This window comes from Giraffa tippelskirchi, chromosome 5 (genome assembly GCF_054371585.1).
Source record: "Giraffa tippelskirchi isolate mGirTip1 chromosome 5, T2T-mGirTip1v1.2.pri, whole genome shotgun sequence".
Taxonomy (NCBI): domain Eukaryota; kingdom Metazoa; phylum Chordata; class Mammalia; order Artiodactyla; family Giraffidae; genus Giraffa; species Giraffa tippelskirchi.
In genome coordinates this window covers 85,107,994-85,126,066 of record NC_137279.1, presented here as the reverse complement: position 1 = coordinate 85,126,066, position 18,073 = coordinate 85,107,994, and the positions used below count along the sequence as shown (strand labels likewise).

At 36.6% G+C, this 18,073-nt stretch overlaps 1 protein-coding gene across 5 annotated transcripts in view; it reads left to right on the top strand.

The window, feature by feature from the left end:
- Positions 1 to 2,880: 2,880 nt before the first annotated feature.
- NUF2 (NUF2 component of NDC80 kinetochore complex) overlaps positions 2,881 to 18,073 on the top strand; it is a 37,230-nt gene continuing 22,037 nt past the window's right edge. Inside the window, exons 1-6 of one of the 5 annotated variants that reach the window (XM_081493892.1) lie at positions 2,881 to 3,003; positions 4,542 to 4,676; positions 6,110 to 6,184; positions 7,129 to 7,205; positions 7,705 to 7,766; positions 17,218 to 17,315. In XM_081493892.1, coding sequence (XP_081350018.1) covers positions 4,554 to 4,676; positions 6,110 to 6,184; positions 7,129 to 7,205; positions 7,705 to 7,766; positions 17,218 to 17,315 — 435 coding nt within the window. In that variant the 5' untranslated portion in view covers positions 2,881 to 3,003; positions 4,542 to 4,553. Of the gene's footprint in view, positions 3,284 to 4,541; positions 4,677 to 6,109; positions 6,185 to 7,128; positions 7,206 to 7,704; positions 7,767 to 17,217; positions 17,316 to 18,073 lie in introns of all 5 variants that reach the window. The other 4 variants (XM_081493893.1, XM_081493895.1, XM_081493896.1 and 1 more) reach the window with 4 other exon arrangements.

The window sequence follows — 18,073 nt, the reverse complement described above, 5'->3', positions numbered from 1 at the left end:
CAATTTGCCATGTCTACAGTAAAATTATCCTCCAAATACACAATTATTATCCTATAAATACAGTCATTCTGCTTTTCTTTCACCTCATTTTTCTCTCTCCATATGGTTCATTATATTTTTAGTTTACAAATAGGTCATCTTTCCTTGTCTGGACTCTTAACAATGGTTGAACTTAACATTTGAAGGATATTTTACTAGGACAGTGTATAAATAATAGTAGTTAAAATAACTGATAATATTAATACTTATTCTGCCAAATAATTTACATGAATAAATCTATCTAATCTTCATGACACCCTATAAATCAGATATTATCGCTATTTTAAAGATGCAGAAACCAGTTTACTTAAGCAAGCTGCCTGAGTCCACAGGATGGTAAGCAGTGTGATGAGGGATTTAAAGACAGCTTCTTCTGAGTCAAGAGCTGAGCTCTCAGCCATTATGCTATCTATATTTTTTCTCTGTTTCTAAGAAGATACGGCCTAGTGGAGTTACGTGCATTCACAAGTAATCAGCTTGATTTGGTAAGTGCCAATGAGAAAGGTCTCTTTTTTTCAGACTCTCAATGTTTTTAAAAAATCTATTTGCTAACTAACTTTTGAGTTTTATTAGATTCTGACTTTTGAGAATTACATCAGTAAATGGACACAGAAAGGGGAAAAGAAAGCCGTTAACTACTGAGTAGGAAACATACTTTTACTTCAAATCAGCATAAATTTCTGTATTAATAGGTAGAGCCTCCACTCCCCTATACAGCAAAGTACAAGAATTTGTGTCTATTGTCAATACAATCTTTCCAGCATTATTTTTCACTTGATTCAGTCCAGACTTCTGACCAGTACATCACCCTCACTAATTAATACTGTACCCTGCAGTCAGATGCCAGTTCTATTATATCTTCCAGTGTCCCAATACATAATAAAACTAAATAGTTGTCCCCCACTCTCCCTGACAACTAGGCCATCCTATCGTCCCATCTTCTGCGGCAAGGCCTTGATCTGTGACTAGGTATGAGGTGCCTGCCCCTCATTCAGGCATCAACTGAGCTCACTAAGAGACCTGCGTGCTCAGGGAGCAGTTCAGGGCTGGAAGGCATCAGCAGTGCCTGGTTCTTGTGGCAGCATGAAAGAAGAGAGGCAGAAGGAAAGACCAGGATTCTACCCTACATGGGAGTAGGAAACAGCAACCCACTCCAGTATTCTTGCCTGGAAAATCCCATGGACAGAGGATCCTGGTGGGCTACAGTCCATAGGGTCACAAAGAGTTGGACACAACTGAAGTGACTTAGCACCCACGCATGAATTTCTGCACATAGCTTTAAGTCAGTGGCATAATTTCCCTGAATTAATCCCTAAGTTGATGATGGTATCTATTAGCCCCTTTTCCTTTTTAATGAATCCTAAAAGAGATATTGTGGATCAAAACAAACTGTGGAAAATTCTTTAAGAGATGGGAATACCAGATCACCTTATCTGCCTCCTGAGAAATCTGTATGCAAGTCAGGAAGCAACAGTTAGAACGGGACATGGCACAGATTGGTTCCAAATTGGGAAAGGAATACGTTAAGACTGTATATTGTCACCCTGATTATTTAACTTATATGCAAAGTACATCATGTGAAATGCCGAGCTAGATGAAGCACAAGCTGGAATCAAGACTGCTGGGAGAAATATCAACAACCTCAGATATGCAGATGGCACCACCCTTACAGCAGAACACGAAGAACTAAAGAGCTTCTTGATGAAAGTGAAAGAGGAGAGTGAAAAGCTGGCTTAAAACTCAACATTCAAAAAACTAAGATCATGGTATCCGGCCCCATCACTTCATGGCAAATAGATGGGGAAACAATGGAAACAGTGAGAGACTTTATTTTGGGGGGCTCCAAAATCACTGCAGATGGTGATTGTAGCCATGAAATTAAAAGACACTTGCTCCCTGGAAGAAAAGCTATGACCATCCTAGACAGCATATTAAAAAGCATAGACATTACTTTTCTGACAAAGGTCTGTCTAATCAAAGCTAAAGTTTTTCCAGTAGCCATGTACGGATGTGAGAGTTCGACTATAAACAAAGCTGAGCGCCGAAGAGTTGATGCTTTTGAACTGTGGTGTTGGCGAAGACTCTTGAGAGTCCCTTGGACTTCAAGGAGATCCAACCAGTCCATCCTAAAGGAAATCAGTCCTGAAAATTCATTAGAAGGACTAATGCTGAAGCTGAAACTCCAATACTTTGGCCACCTGAGGCGAAGAACTGACTCGTTGGAAAAGACCCTGATTCTGGGAAAGACTGAAGGCAGAAGAGGACGACAGAGGATGGGATAGGTTGGATGGCATCACTGACTGAATGGACATGAGTTTGAGCGAGCTCGGGGAGTTAGTGATGAACAGAGAAGCCTGGCATGCTGCAGTCCATGGGGTCGCAAAAAGTCGGACACGACTGATCAACTGACGTGAACTGAAAAGAGATAATACCTGTAAGCATCCAACACAGAACCCGGGGGCTCTGCTCAAAAAACATCAGCATTATTATCACTCAGACTCTATGACTTACCCTGCCCCATTGACAGCCCCAAGTCCTCCTTTCCTTGTTACCCTGAGCTTAGCTTAAGTCTCCAGAAACCCTCTATTCACTTTCGCTCTTCACTTCTGAATCCAAACACACGCACGGACCTCGGGAATTCCGCGGCAATGCCCGACTACCTCCCCAAACCGTGGCTCTCCCACTTCCTGCGGAATCCACTTCCGACTGGACGTCAACTCCGCGAAAAATAGTTCCGCCTAGAGCCCAGCGTTCTCTCTCGCAACGCCAGCACCAAACGCTCCACGCATATTGAGCCCAGCCGGTTCTCGGCGCGACCGGAGCGCAGGAAGTGGGCGGGACGGGGAGGGACTTCCAGTAGGAGGCGGCTGGTTTGAAAATTAACAACGGTCGATGTCTGCTGACTTTTGACTTCGCGTGTAGCTGCTCCACGGACTCGCCTCCGTCCTGTCGGCGGCTGCCGCGGTAGGTGAGAGCAAAGAAACGCGCGTGGACGGAGTCCGAGACCGTGTGTGCTCTCTCGCTCTGGAGCCACGGGCCTGACAGTGTTTTCGTTACACGCGGCGCTGGGGAGGAGGCTGCAGAAGCCCGCCTTTGGGTGGTGCGGGTGAGCTCCATAGGTCGTTTTTGTTAGATTTTAGTCCCCAGAACAATCTGAACTCATTTCCTACGCAACGAATGTCTGTCGTCTGGTACAGCAAAGATTACGCGAGAAGAAACTTGAGGTCCAGCTGGTCAGTTGAAGGTTGTATTTCTATATTTTTAACCGATTTATTGAGAAGATAATGGGGTTCCAGATGCTGTCATAAATCTCCGTTACTCAAACATAGCTTAACCAAAGTCAAAGCCAAAAATCGAAAGGCTAAAATATCATGTTGTTATTCAGTCGCCAGGTCGTGTTCTTTGCGATCAACTGGACCGCAGCTCGTTAAGCTTAATCCAAAAGTCAGAAGAAGTGGGCGGTGTATATACAGCGCTTTGAATGCAAGGCACGATCATTTTTCCCTGAATAAGTTCAGGAAACTTTAAATTTTTTGAGGTTGGGACTCTTCTCTTTGTTTAGCATCGGCTCCCTGGGCTTTTGATTTCCACGATCTAGTTTATTTTAGAAAAAGGAACCTACTGTGCGCTGGATTGTGGTGTTGCAGATAATGAGACACTGAGAGGTGATTAGCAGTAAATGGCCTGAGTACTTTGCATATTAGGTCATTTATACACTTTATCTCACCGGAGAGCTCAAACTGGATTGGAAGGCCTCTCCACCTCTGTCTTTTTCTCTCCCTCTCCTCCCTGTTCCGTTCTCCCTCCCTCTCTCCACACACTCGTGAATAAATTGGAACTGAAATTGTACTATCAAAGAAAGATAGAAGTTAGATAGGAGAGGTGATTTCAAAAGGAAACATTGGAAGTTTGGGAAACATCCTGGAGGAGACTAACTAGTAGCAGAAGATTGATTAGGTTATTAAATTGTGGAAGTTTTTAAAAGCCAAGCAGAAACATTTGAATTGTCAAATCAGAGTACAGTACAGCTTATTATTTATTTACCCTATGTTGCTGTTGTTTGTGTATAGATTCTGCTGATAGTGTTACCTACGTATTTTACTTTGGGGATTGAATCTCAGGATCTTATTGAACTCTGCCTCTCAAACTTAAAACAAAACAAAACAAAACATAGTTTCTCATCTGTCTGTTCAACCTAAGTCCTCTTTCCCATGAAAAAGAAAACAGTATTAGTTAAATTAGAAAATGACTGTGTTGCTTTAGAATAAAAGCTGTTTCAGAATATATGTATGTGTGTGTGTGTGTGTCTATATATGTGTATATATATTTGTTTTTAATGTCATCGTACTAGGATGTTTAATGATTTGATGAGAGCACTACCATAAATTTAGTTCAACCTTGGCTTGTTAATTTTGTCCTTATATTTGTCAGCTTCCAGGTAGTGAGAACTGCTGGTTGCGCCATGTTTCTGATCTTTGTTTTTAATTCCTTCAAACCAACAGGAGACTCCCAAGATGGAAACTTTGTCTTTTCCCAGATATAATGCAGCTGAAATTGTGGTTCATATTCGAAACAAAATCTTAACAGGAGCTGATGGTAAAAACCTCTCCAAGAATGATCTTTCTCCAAATCCCAAGGTAAAATGTGGCTCTTTTTGCATGTGGTTAATATACAGGCTACACTAGGTCTGTAATGTGTGGGGAAAAGCATGTATATCACTGTTTGATATAGGCTAGTAATTTTAATCCGGAGAAAATCTCTCAACTAGAGTTACTTTAAAATAACACTGTTTTAATATAGGGCAACTTCTGCATTCCCATTAGGAATTCAAGTCTTTAATGCAGTTGTTTTCTTCTAATAAAAGCTTCTAAACCATACATGTATTACAGTATATTAAACTTTTTATTATTGGAGTAGTGGTCTGAGGGTATCATTTCTTGGTAAGGCTTGAAGGAACTTACTCCAGGTGGTTTCCAATCACAAAAAATGCTTAGAAACAATCTTCTTGGGAAGTTTACAGATTAATTTTCTTGCATTATGCCCCAACGGGGAATTGACTTGTTTTGACAGATAGTGTTTTTTTATGTCTTTAGTTGTTAAACGGAAAAATTAACTATTCATGTGTCACAGAAAATCCCAAAGTCTCCTTCCATTTTCCTGTGTTCATCTTGAAGTGATAACATAATAAAACCTGGTTTAATGATGTAGAACTTAAACTTTTTGATCTTGATGACTCTTTAATTCTTTAAAATGGAAGGGATAATCTCAGAATAAACAAACTTGTTTGTATATGGATGAGAAAAGGTTCTGTAGGCCAGCGTTTGGGAACTGCTGATTTAGAAGATAAAAGTTAAAAATCCCATAGTATCCTATTAAATGTATACCTCCTGGATCATAGTAGTCCCTTTAACAGCTAAGGCATCTTAACATCTGAGGCATCAAACAAGGTTTCCCATGTTCTTTAAAAAAAAAAATACACCCTCATTATTTTTGTCGTATGTTTGATGACATGTTTTGAAAGACTAACCTATTCTTCCATTCCCTAATGTGGATAGATTGCCTGGATTGGATTTGAATATTCTTGTTATCATTCTGTGTATAAGCCTAAACAACTGATCTTATTGACCAGCACATATGACTTAGCACATATGAGCAAACTGATGAGTATATAAGGTGTTTAAAATATGGAAAAATAAGGATGAGATGTATGGAGAGAGTAACATGGAAACTTACAATACCATATAAAATAGATAGATAGCCAATGGGAATTTGCTGTATGACTCAGGGAACTCAAACAGGAGCTCTGTAACAATCTAGAAGGGTGGGATTGGGAGGGAGGTTCAGGAGGGAGGGCACACAGGTGAACCTATGGCTCATTCTTGTTGATGTTTGACAGAAAACAACAAAGTTCTATAAAGCAATTATCCTTCAATTAAAAAATAAAGTGGCAAAAAACATTTCAAGGGAAACACAGTCATGTTGTTACTTTTTTTTATCCATTAACTACAATATTGGACAGTAATGGTGATAGTGGTACAACAGAGTATTAAAAGTTATTTTTCTGTTATAGCCTGAAGTCTTGCATATGATCTACATGAGAGCTTTACAGATCGTATATGGAATTCGACTGGAGCATTTTTACATGGTGGGTTTAAGATGAAGCAAAATTATGTTCTTTTGCTGCATTTCTCCTGTTCACATTGAGTATGGGTTTTCAGGATAGGAAGTTCTTGACTTTATTTTTAGCAAAATCAAAGGCTTATTTAAAATTAATGTCATTTACAAAGGAATCTTAGGTGTAGTAATGATTTATATTGATAGCTTTACTAAGATGAAGACTACTACTGAAGACCTAAATGACACAGGTTATTGATTCTCTGCAGTTATTCACAGATTTCCAGGCTTGTCTTCAGAGACTACAATAACCAATAGCAAAGTCGTCACAGATACTGTTCTCTTCTCAGGAAGGACTTCCAAATTAGAATAAGAGATATGCACTGAGATTGAAAACAGTTGAAATAAAGCAGTTGAGCTTTTAGCAAACTAAGTATTTCTAGTAGAAAGATTATTTTTCTTAATCTTTTTTTGCTGTTATTGTTAAATCATCAGGCCATCAACTGAAGATGTACAAAAATGCAATATCTGTAGAATCTCAATATATATTGTTTGAAAATCCAAGGGTTTTTCATTTATTTGCTATGAAACCTTGTTAAGGCTTAGTTTCTTTGTCTATAAAATAAGGTTAGTACTCTGTCCTACTGTTGTTATAAAACTTAAGAAGGAATATATGTTAAGAATGTATTTATATAATTTAGCAGAGTACCTGATATTTAGCAAATGCTAACCATTACCCCTTTATTTTTTCACTCATTTAAAAAGTCTTTATTGAGCACTCACTATGAACTGAGCATTATTAATATTAATGACATGTCTAGTTTTGTGCCAGGATCTGCATTGTTTGTTTAAATTAATGATAGAAAGTTAATATATTTTGATTTTAATCTGTGATTAAACTTTCTTGAGGTTGAACATTTTTCTCATTTTGTCTAATCAATTTGTAACTTGGATTTTGTGATTTATTATGTTTAGATGCCAGTGAACTCTGAAGTCATGTATCCACATATAATGGAAGGCTTCCTACCAGTCAGCAATTTGTTTATTCATTTGTAAGTAAAGAGTCATTATTTTCTTAGTCCCATTTCGTATTTACATTACATTTGGCTTTCTTAAAGACATGATTTTCTTTGGAAAGGAATTTCTACCATTTTTCTCTCCGCTCCCTCCCGTAAATATTCAAAATTGTACATTTCCAGCAAACACAGCTAACTGCCCCGACTTCAGTTCTTTCAGTTGATGGATTAAGATACTGTGAATCTAAAATTGTTGAGTTTTGCATCTTAGAGAGTCCTGGTACCTCCAAGAATGTGTGTTGTTTATTAGAATCTATAACTATACCATGGTGTTACATGATTAATTGTGTAATATACAGAAAAAGTAGATTTCAGTGCTATATGATTATGTATTGTAGTAGACTTCTGACTCAGTCCTTTGACATTGAGAAATATATCCAGAAATCTTCTTTGATAAAAAGATGTTTATACTCTTTGACTTAGTATGTAATTCAAAAGATAATTTTCAATATGCTTGCTCCACTTTATCTTCAAGGGACTCATTTCTGCCCATCTGTCGGGTGAATGACTTTGAGATTGCTGATATTCTATATCCAAGTAAGTGAAAATTAAAATAATTTTTAATGTTTGGCCTTAATCTAACATTTTACCTTTCTATCAATAATGTGAGAAAAGAAAAGACTTAAAGGAACTTGGATTTAGAAAGTGTGTCTTGATTCTCAAGGATGAATTTTTTAATATCCCATTATTGAAAATTTTTCCTTTGTAAAGTCACATAAAAGCTGTTTTTTTTGATCAGTTTTTCTTAACTCCTTACGTTTGAAAATGTTCTGTAAATTTGAGATTATGAATACAAACAATATGCAAGCTGTGATGTTGCATAATGAATTAATCATACCAGTTTTATCAAATATCATAATTACTTTTTACCATGAAGAAAACACCTTTTAACACTGATAATCATGATCATCATGATATTGTATTAAAATGTAAAGTTCTTCTAATTTTGTGTCCCTTAATTTATTTGACTCTTTGGCATTTACAAATCAAGTTATTTTATGTTTCAAGATCTTAGGTGTACTATATAAAAATTTATTTTTTATCCCATTTTGGATCTCCTACTTTTTTTGTTATTTATTGGCATATAAATTATACAAAATAAAAATTCACTAATTTTAAATGCATAGCTGAATAAATCTTAGCAAATGTATATAGTTATATAACCAGTACCACAGTCATGACCCCTCAAAGTTCCTTTATATCCCTTTGCAGTCAGGTTTCTTTGGTCATGCATTTAACCTGCAAGCACTAATCTACTTTTTATCACTATAATATTTTGACTTTTCAGAACCTCACGTAATTGAAATCATATAGTCTATAGTCTTTTGTGTCTGGCTTCTTTAACTTAGCATAATGCTTTTGAGATTTGTCCATGTTATTGCATTTATTAGTACTTTGTCCTTTTATTTTAGAGTAGCAGTCTATCATAAGTATACAGTTTACTTATCCATTGTCCAGTTGGTAAGACATTTGAATTGCTTCCAGTTTTAGCCATTGTGTATAAAGTTGCCGTGAACATTAGCGTACAAATCTTTGTATGCACATATTTTCATATCTATGGATAAAGGTTGCTGTTGTTGTTCAGCTGCTCAGTCTTGTCTGGCTCTTTGTGACCCCATGGACTGCAGCACGCTAGGCTTCCCTGTCCTTCACCATCTCCCAGAGCTTGCTCAAACTCATGTCAATGGAGTCAGTGATGCCGTCCAACCATCTCGCCCTCTGTCATCCCCTTTTCTACCTGCTTTCAATCTTTCCCATCATTGGGGTCTTTTCTAATGGATCGATTTTTCACATCAGGTGGCCAAAGTATTGGAGCTTCAGCTTCAGCATCAGTCCTTCCAATGAATAGTTAGGACTGATTTCCTTTAGGATTGACTGGTTTCATCTCCTTGCAGTCCAAGGGACTCTCAAGAGTCTACTCCAACACCACAAATCAAAAGCATCAATTCTTCGGTGTTCAGCCTTCTTTATGTTCCAACTCTCACATCCATACGTTACTACTGGGAAGACCATAGCTTTGACTATATATATATAGATCTTTGTCAGCAAAGTGTTTTGTCTACTTTTTAATATGCTGTCTAGGTTGGTCATAGCTTTTCTTCCAAGGAGAAAGTGTCTTTTAATTTTGTGGCTGCAGTCGCCATCTCCAGTGATTTTGGAGCCCAAGAAAATAAAGCCTGTCACTGTTTCCATCCTTTCCCCATCTATTTGCCATGAAGCTATGGGACCAGATGGAATGATCTTGAGTTTTTGAATGTTGAGTTTTAAGCCAGCTTTTCACTCTCCTCTTTGACCTTCATCAAGAGACTCTTTAGTTTCTCTTCACTTACTGCCGTAAGAGTGGTGTCATCTGCATATCTGAGGTTATTGATATTTCTCCTGACAATCTTCATTCCAGCTTGTGCTTCATCCAGCTCGGCATTTCACATGATGTACTCTGCATATAAGTTAAATAAGCAAGGTGACGATATACAGCCTTGACGTACTCCTTTCACAATTTTGAATCAGTCTGTTTTTTCATGTTCGCTTCTAACTGTTGCTTTTTGACCTGCATACAGGTTTCTCAGGAGGCAGGTAAGGTCTGGTACTCCCATCTCTTTAAGAATTTTCCACAGTTTGTTGTGATTCACACAGTCAGAGGTTTTCAGGTCAGTTCATTTCACTCACTCAGTCGTGTCTGACTCTTTGCGACCCCGTGGACTACAGCACACCAGGCCTCCTTGTCCATCACCAACTCCGGGAGTTTACTCAAACTCATATCCATCAAGTCAATGATGCCATCCAACCATCTCATCCTCTGTTGTCCACTTCTCCTCCCGCTTTCAATCTTTCCCAGCATCAGGGTCTTTTCAAATGACTCAGTTCTTCGTCTCAGGTGGCCAAAGTATTGGAGTTTCAGCTTCAGCATCAGTCCTTCCAATGAATATTCAGGACTGATTTCCTTTAAGATGGACTGGTTGGATCTTCTTGCAGAACTAGGGACTCTCAAGAATCTTCTCCAACACCACAGTTCAAAAGCATCAATTCTTCAGCGCTCAGCTTTCTTTATAGTCCAACTCTCATATCCATACATGACTACTGGAAAAATCATAACCTTGACTAGAAGGACCTTTATTGGCAAAGTAATGTCTCTGCTTTTTAATATGCTGTCTAGGTTGGTCATAACTTTTCTTCCAAGGAGTAAGCATGTTTTAATTTCATGGCTGCAATCACCATCTCCAGTGATTTTGGAGCCCAGAAAAATAAAGTCTGTCACTGTTTCCACTGTTTCCCTATCTATTTCCCATGAAGTGATAGGACCAGATGCCATGATCTTAGTTTTCTGAATGCTGAGCTTTAAACCAACTTTTTCACTCTCTTCTTTCACTTTCCTCAAGAGGCTCTTTAGTTCTTCTTCGCTTTCTGCCATAAGAGTGGTGTCATCTGCATACCTGAGGTTGTTGATATTTCTCTCAGCAGTCTTGATTCCAGCTTGTGCTTCATCCAGCCCAGCGTTTCTCATGATGTACTCTGCATGTAAGTTAAATAAGCAGGGTGACAATACACAACCTTGACATACTCCTTTCCCTATTTAGAACCAGTCTGTTGTTCCATGTCCATTTCTAACTGTTGCTTCCTGACCTGCACACAGATTTCTCAAGAGGCAGGTCAGGTGGTCTGGTATTTCCATGTCTTTAAGAATTTTCCACAGTTTGTGGTGATACACACAGTCAAATACTTTGGCATAGTCACTAAAGCAGAAATAGATGTTTCTCTGGAACTCGCTTGCTTTTTCGATGATCCAACAGATGTTGGCAATTTGATCTCTGGTTCCTCTGCCTTTTCTAAAACCAACTTGGACGTCTGGAAGTTCACTGTTCACGTACTGTTGAAGCCTGGCTTGGAGAATTTTGAGCATTACTTTACTAGCGTGTGAGATGAGTACAATTGTGCAGTAATTTGAGCATTCTTTGGCATTGCCTTTCTTTGGGATTGGAATGAAAACTGACCTTTTCCAGTCCTGTGGCCACTGCTGAGTTTTCCAGATTTGCTGGCATATTGAGTGCAGTACTTTCACAGCATCATCATTTAGGACTTGAAATAGCTCAACAGGAATTCCATCACCTCCACTAGCTTGGTTCATAGTGATGCTTCCTAAGGCATTCCAGAATGTCTGGCTCTAGGTGAGTGATCATTCCATCATGATTATCTGGGTCGTGAAGATCTTTTTTGTACAGTTCTTCTGTGTATTCTTGCCACCTCTTCTTAATATCTTCTGCTTCTGTTAGGTCCATACCATTTCTGTCCTTTATTGAGCCCATCTTTGATGAAATATTCCCTTGGTATCTCTAATTTTCTTGAAGAGATCTCTAATCTTTTCCATTCTATTGTTTTCCTCTATTTATTTGCATTGATCACTGAGGAAGGCTTTCTTATCTCTCCTTGCTATTCTTTGGAACTCTGCATTCATATGGGATAAATACTAAATGTAGAAATGCTGGTTTACATAATAAGGACATGGTTAACCTTTTAAGAAACTGCCAAACTATTCTTCTAAGTGGCTGTATCATAAACTCTAGTGCATTGCCATTGGCAATATGTGACAGTTTCAATTCCTCTACATCCTCCTTCTACTTGATACTGTAGGTTTTTAATTTGACATGCTAAAGGCTGTCTCTGGGTTTCCCAGGTGGCACAGTAGTAAAGAATCCACCTGCTAATGCAGGAGACATAAGAGACATGGGTTTGATCCCTGGTTCAGGAAAGATCACCTGGAGTAGTAAATGACAACCCACTCCAGTATTCTTGCCTGGAAAATTCTATGGACAAAGAAGCATGGTGGGCTGCAGTACATGGATCACAAAAAGTGGGACATGACTGAGCCCGCATGCACACAAAGACTGTTTAGTTATGTTTCATGGTTTCAATTCACATCTCCCTCATGGCTTGATAATAATGAGCAAATTTTCATATTCTTATTTGCTATCCATATATCTTTGGTGAAGTATCTATTTGAATCATTTAACTACTTTTTAAAAATTGAATTGTTTGTCTTGTGATTGAGTTGGAAGGTTTCTTCAGATATTTTGGAAACAAGTAGTTTATAAAATATGTGTAATACAGATTTTTCCCTTGGCTGTTACTTGCTTTTTCAGTTTCATAACCATGTCTTTTCAAAAACAAAATATATTTCAGTTTTGAATATTCGAATTGATATTTTTTCTTTTGTCATTCATAAAACTATTTTTTGCATTCTATCAGAAAATCTTGGCCTCAAGGATTTATTTGGCTAAATTTTACTCCTTTATTTTGCTGTAAGCATATTATAGTTTCAACCTTTATTATTTAATGCCTAAATTTTTGTATATCATGTGAGGCAAAGGGTAAGGTTAATTTTTTTCCTCTGGGCATATGATTATCAAATTATTCTAGCACCACTCATTGCAAAGATTATCCTTTTGCCAGTGAACTACCCTGGCACTTTTATCAAAAGTAATTGATTCTGCACATCTATTAGGATGGCAGAAATCTAAAACACTGACAATGCCAAATGCTGATGAGGAAGGATATGGAGCAACAGGAACTTTCATTTATCGCTTGTGGGAATGCAAAATAGTATAGCAACTTGGAAGACAGTTGTCAGTTTCTTACAAAGCTAAGTGTATTCTTACTGTATGATCTAATAGTCATGTGCCTTGGTATTTATCCAAACATCTAGAAAGCTCATGTCTACACAAAAACCTGCAAACATCTTTTTGCAGCTTAATTCATAATTGTCAAAACCTAGAAGCAAGCAAGACATCCTTCAGTAGGTGAATGGATAAACTAGTACATCAAGCCAGGGGAATATTACTTAGTGCTGTAAAGAAATGAGTTATGAAGCAATAGAAAGACATCAGGAATCTTAGATGTGTATCACTAAGTGTAAGAAGTCAGCATGCAAATGCTATTTACAGTACTATTACAATTATGACAATCTGAAAAAAGGCAAAAGCTATGAAGATAGTAAAAAGATCCTTGTTTACCAGGGACTGCGGGAGGAGAAAGAATGGATACCCAGGGCAGAGAGGGTTTTTTACAACAGTGAAACTATCCTGTATAATACTGTAGTTATACAGTGTTATATTTGTGTCATTATACCTTTGTCAAAATCCGTAGAACGTACAATTTCTACGTACATTCCAAGAGTGAATTCTAATGTGAACTGTGGACTTTGACTAATAATGACATGTCAGTGTAGGTTCATCTTTTGTCACAAATGTACCACTCAAGTGGAGGATGTTGATAGCAGAGTAGGCTGTATCAGGACATAGAATACATGGAAACTCTACTTTCTGCTTAATTTTTCTGTGAACCTAACGTGCTCTAAAAATTCTGCATTAAAAAGTCAGTTAATATATATATTTCTGGCATCACTCTTTGCTCCATTGATCTATATGTCTGTCTTTGCACCAACCATACTACCTTGATTACTTTAGCCTTTATAGTATAGTAAGTCTGGAAATCAGACAGTGTTTAAGTTCTCCAACTTTGTTCTCTATTTCATAATTGTTTTAGTTATTCTGGTCTTTTGTATTTTCATATGAATTTTAGAATTAGCCTGTCACTTTGATGCCCCTCTACCCTCCATAATCTCCTGGAATTTTTTTTGACTGAGATTACTTTGAATGTATAATTCGTTTGGTGGATAATTGAGACAACTTGATAATATTAGGTATTGTAATCCAAGTGTAAATACCTCCATTTATTTAGGTTGTCTTTAATTTTTCATGACTATGTTTTATAATTTTCAGAGTACAGGTCATATACATTTTGTTAAATTTATATGTTAGTGATGTTGTATATTTCTTTCAGTTTAAATTTTGGATTGATTGGTCATTACTAGTGTAGAGAGACAGTTGATTTTTATATATTGACCTTATTTCTAATAGATTTTTAGAATAGATTCCTTAGGGTTTTCTACACTGGCAATCCTATTGTTTGAGAACAAAGACAGTTTTACATCTTTCCAATCTAGATGTATTTTACTTATTTTTCTTTCCTTCTGCAGTGGCTAGGACTTCTAGCATAATGTTGAATCAAAGGTTGAGAGTATGCATCATTGTGTTATTCCTATTCTTCAGGGGAAAGCATTTAGGCTTTTATCAGGAAGTATGTTAGTTATAGGATTTTCTTAGATGGCCTTTATCAGGGTAAGCAACTTCTCTTTGTATTTTGTATCATGAGTGGATGTTCACTTTTGTTAAATTTCTTCTCTGCATCTAGTGAGAAAACCATGTGCTTTCTCTTCTTCAGTCTAGTGGATTACATTGTTTGATTTTTGAATGTTAAGTCAACTTTATATTCAGGATGAACTCCATTTGGTTATGATATAGTGCTTTTTAACATATTGCTGAATTTGATTTGCTAATATTTTGTTGTGTTTTTGTGATCATGTTCATGAGAGCTATTGGTCTGTATTTTTTTTGTAATGTCACTGCAGTGACAAATTTGGATATCAAGATATTGCTGGCCTTTCAGGATGAGTTTAGAGAGATTCCCTCTTTCATTTCCATAAATAGTTATGCAAAACTTGTATTATTTCTTAAATGTTTGACAGAATTCACCAGTGAATCCCTCTGGGATTGGAGTTTTCTCTGTGGGAAGGTGTGAATTATTAATTAATTTATTTTTTTAATAAATGATTATGCTGGTTATTTCCACAGCTACTAAGTGAGCTTTTGTATGTTACCTTTTTCAGAGAGTTCATCTATTTACTTTAAATGGGCAAATTTATTAACATAAAGTTGCTCATATTTTTCCTTTATCATTTAACAGTCTTTGGGGTCAGTAGTGATGTCCCCTCTCTAATTTCAACATTAGTAATTTGTTCTTCATTCATTTACTTTTCCCTGATCAATCTGGCTAGAGGTTTATCAATTTTGCTGATCGTTTGAAAGAACCAGCTTTTTGTCTCACTAATTTTTAGGTATTTTATTTCTGTTTTTTGTTTTATTGGTTTTTGTGCTCATTGTTATTCCTTCTTTTTTCATGCTTACTTTGTGTTTGCTTTTCTTTTTTTTACCTCCTTCTCTTTTAAAGATAGAAGCTGAGGCCATTAATTGAGACCTTTCCTCTTTCCTAACATAGATGTTTAGTGCTATAAATTTCCCTCTAGCCTTGCTTTAGCTGCATCCCATGAACTTATTATAGATGTTTGTGTGATAGTTTCAATTCCTCTACATCCTCCCTGTACTTGACACACACACACATGTATTTGTGATTATAAATTTAAGTTTATCTTCAACAGAGTAGTCCCGTGACTCTTTGGCTTCAGGAATTGAGGCCACACCCCTTCTGAGATATCTTTTGTTTTTGGAAGTTATTTCAGGATTATCATTGGTCAAAGACGACTTTTTATCTAAATGCCTAATTTTGATAGTTCTTAGATCAAATATATAGTTTAAAATAAAAATCCTTATGGCAATGGGTCCAAGAGTTAGAGTTCTCAGAGATTATTTCCTTACAGAGACAATGTAGAAAAACTACTAACTTGGTCATTTCCCTGCATTTTTTCCCCTTAATCTACCATTTCACTAAGGATGTAGCCTTTCTAGAGTCCCACATCTTATAGGGACCTCAGCTCCAATGCCCTGTGTCATGTGAGTCCAAGGTTTGATCAGCTGTTTCTTCATGAAAGTTAATAATCCAAACTAATTGCCTACTGCGCCTGGAGTTATTCTCTCTTGATTCTCCTCATGTCTGGCTGTTTTTAATAAGACTTTAATCACAAGTTTTCAGCAATTTGATTATCATGTGCTTTTGAAGATTTTATTTTTGTCCCCCTTCCTTAGATATGTTTATAGTTCCTTGGATATGTTTATGTGTGTGTGTTAGTCACTCAGTCATGTCCAACTCTCTGTGACCTCATGGACTGTAGCCCTCCAGGCTCCTCTGTCCATGGAATTCTCCTGGCAAGAATAGTGGAGTGGGTTGCTATTTTCTCCTCCAGGGGATCTTCCTGACCCAGGGATTGAACCCACGTCTCCTGCATTGCAGGCAGATTCTTTACCATCTGAACCACCAGGGAAGCCTGGATATGTTTATAGTTTCTGTCAAATTTGGAAAATATTTAGCTATTCTACAAAAATTTTTTCTACTGTTCCTTTTTGTAGGATTCTAATTACACATTTATTATGCTGCTTGATATTGTCCTTAAGTCCCTAAATACTCTATTCATTTTTTTCTCTCTGGCTTTCATTTTAGATAGCTTTTATTGCTATGTTTTCAGTTGCATTAATCCTTTTATCCGTAGATATAATCTGCCGTTAATCCTATCTAGTGTATTTTTCATTTCAGATATTTTATTTTTCAACTGTAAAAGTTTGATTTGGGTCTCTCCTTTCTGTCCTTATAATGCTGTTGCTTTTCTAAACTTTCCTGAACAAACAGAATGTATTTATAGACTATATTCATGAAGGCTGAGTCAAGAAGATAGAGTTTTTATATATTCTAGCTTCTTTGGCCTCTTTAAATTCTAAAAATCCTAATTTTTTTGTTCTCTCCAAACTGTAAATTCTGTCTTCACGTCTAAGCAAAACCCAAGAGTTCTGTTTGTGATCTCCCCCAGGATACAGCCTGAAAATTGACTCAAGTGGTAGGCTAATGTATTAGTAGGGTTCACCTCATTTACCTTTCTTGGAAATTGCTATTGTATATTACTTATAGTTCAGTGTCTAAAACTTGTTATTTTATATTTTTTATCTGGTTTTCTGATTGTTTAGGATGGGATAGTATACCTGGTCTCTGTTTTCTCATGGCCAGAAATGCTTTTTGTTTTTTGAGGTATTTTTTTTTTAATTAAGATAATTGTGATCATTAAGTTAGAGCAGATATTCTGTACTTTGGTTAATTAGCATACAAATATTTTTGTTCTGTATACTATAAGTAGAATACATGGTTAGAGAAGATAAATTTTCATTTTATTGTTTCAAAGATTTATTTAAGGAGGCTTGCTTTCTATTTTTAGAGGCAAAACGGACAACTCGGTTTTTAAGTGGCATTATCAACTTTATTCACTTCCGAGAAGCATGCCGTGAGACATATATGGAATTTCTCTGGCAATATGTAAGATTCAAATGTATTTTGGGGGTCATATACCAGATCAATAACATCATTTATGTACCAATAATATGTCTTGAAATGGCTGTCACAGATAACTAATTTTTTATGGCCATTAAAATCAAATTTAAATATATTTATATGAAATTTCAAATTAGTAAGCTTATCTCAGAATGAGAATTTCTTTTATATTTGGTATCATTAGGGAGAGGCTGGGTTTTTTATTTTAATTTTGTACCAGAGATTCCTTTTCCTTTATTAGGAAATGGAGGGGAAGACAATAGTGATAATCAAATTCTTTTTCTTTAGAGTTTAATAGATAGTGTAATGTTCTTTAAATAATTGAGAAATTTGAAGTTTATATTTGCTTTCTAAATAATGGCCTAATTAGGTGTTTTGTTCTGTTCATCTGCTTGCTCAGAATTGCATTGTAAGAATCAAGTAAATCACTTTAAACTTTAAACTCCTTTTAGCAACAGTTTATAGAATTTGGAAAGATTTTGGGTCATCTGTGTGACTTGTTCCCATTTGCCCTCAGTTTGGGGTACCATACTTTTAGAAAAGCACTTGGCTAACACCAGAGAATTAGTACTTAAACGACTGAGCTACATAGATAAATATTTCCCTGTACAAATCATGATCAACCTATACCATCTAAACATCAAATACTCTCCAAAGCATACAGATGATTGTGCCGACACATACTGACATTCAATTTTGCTTGGCTAATTTCTCATTTTTTTTAAGATATGGTTCAGACTTCT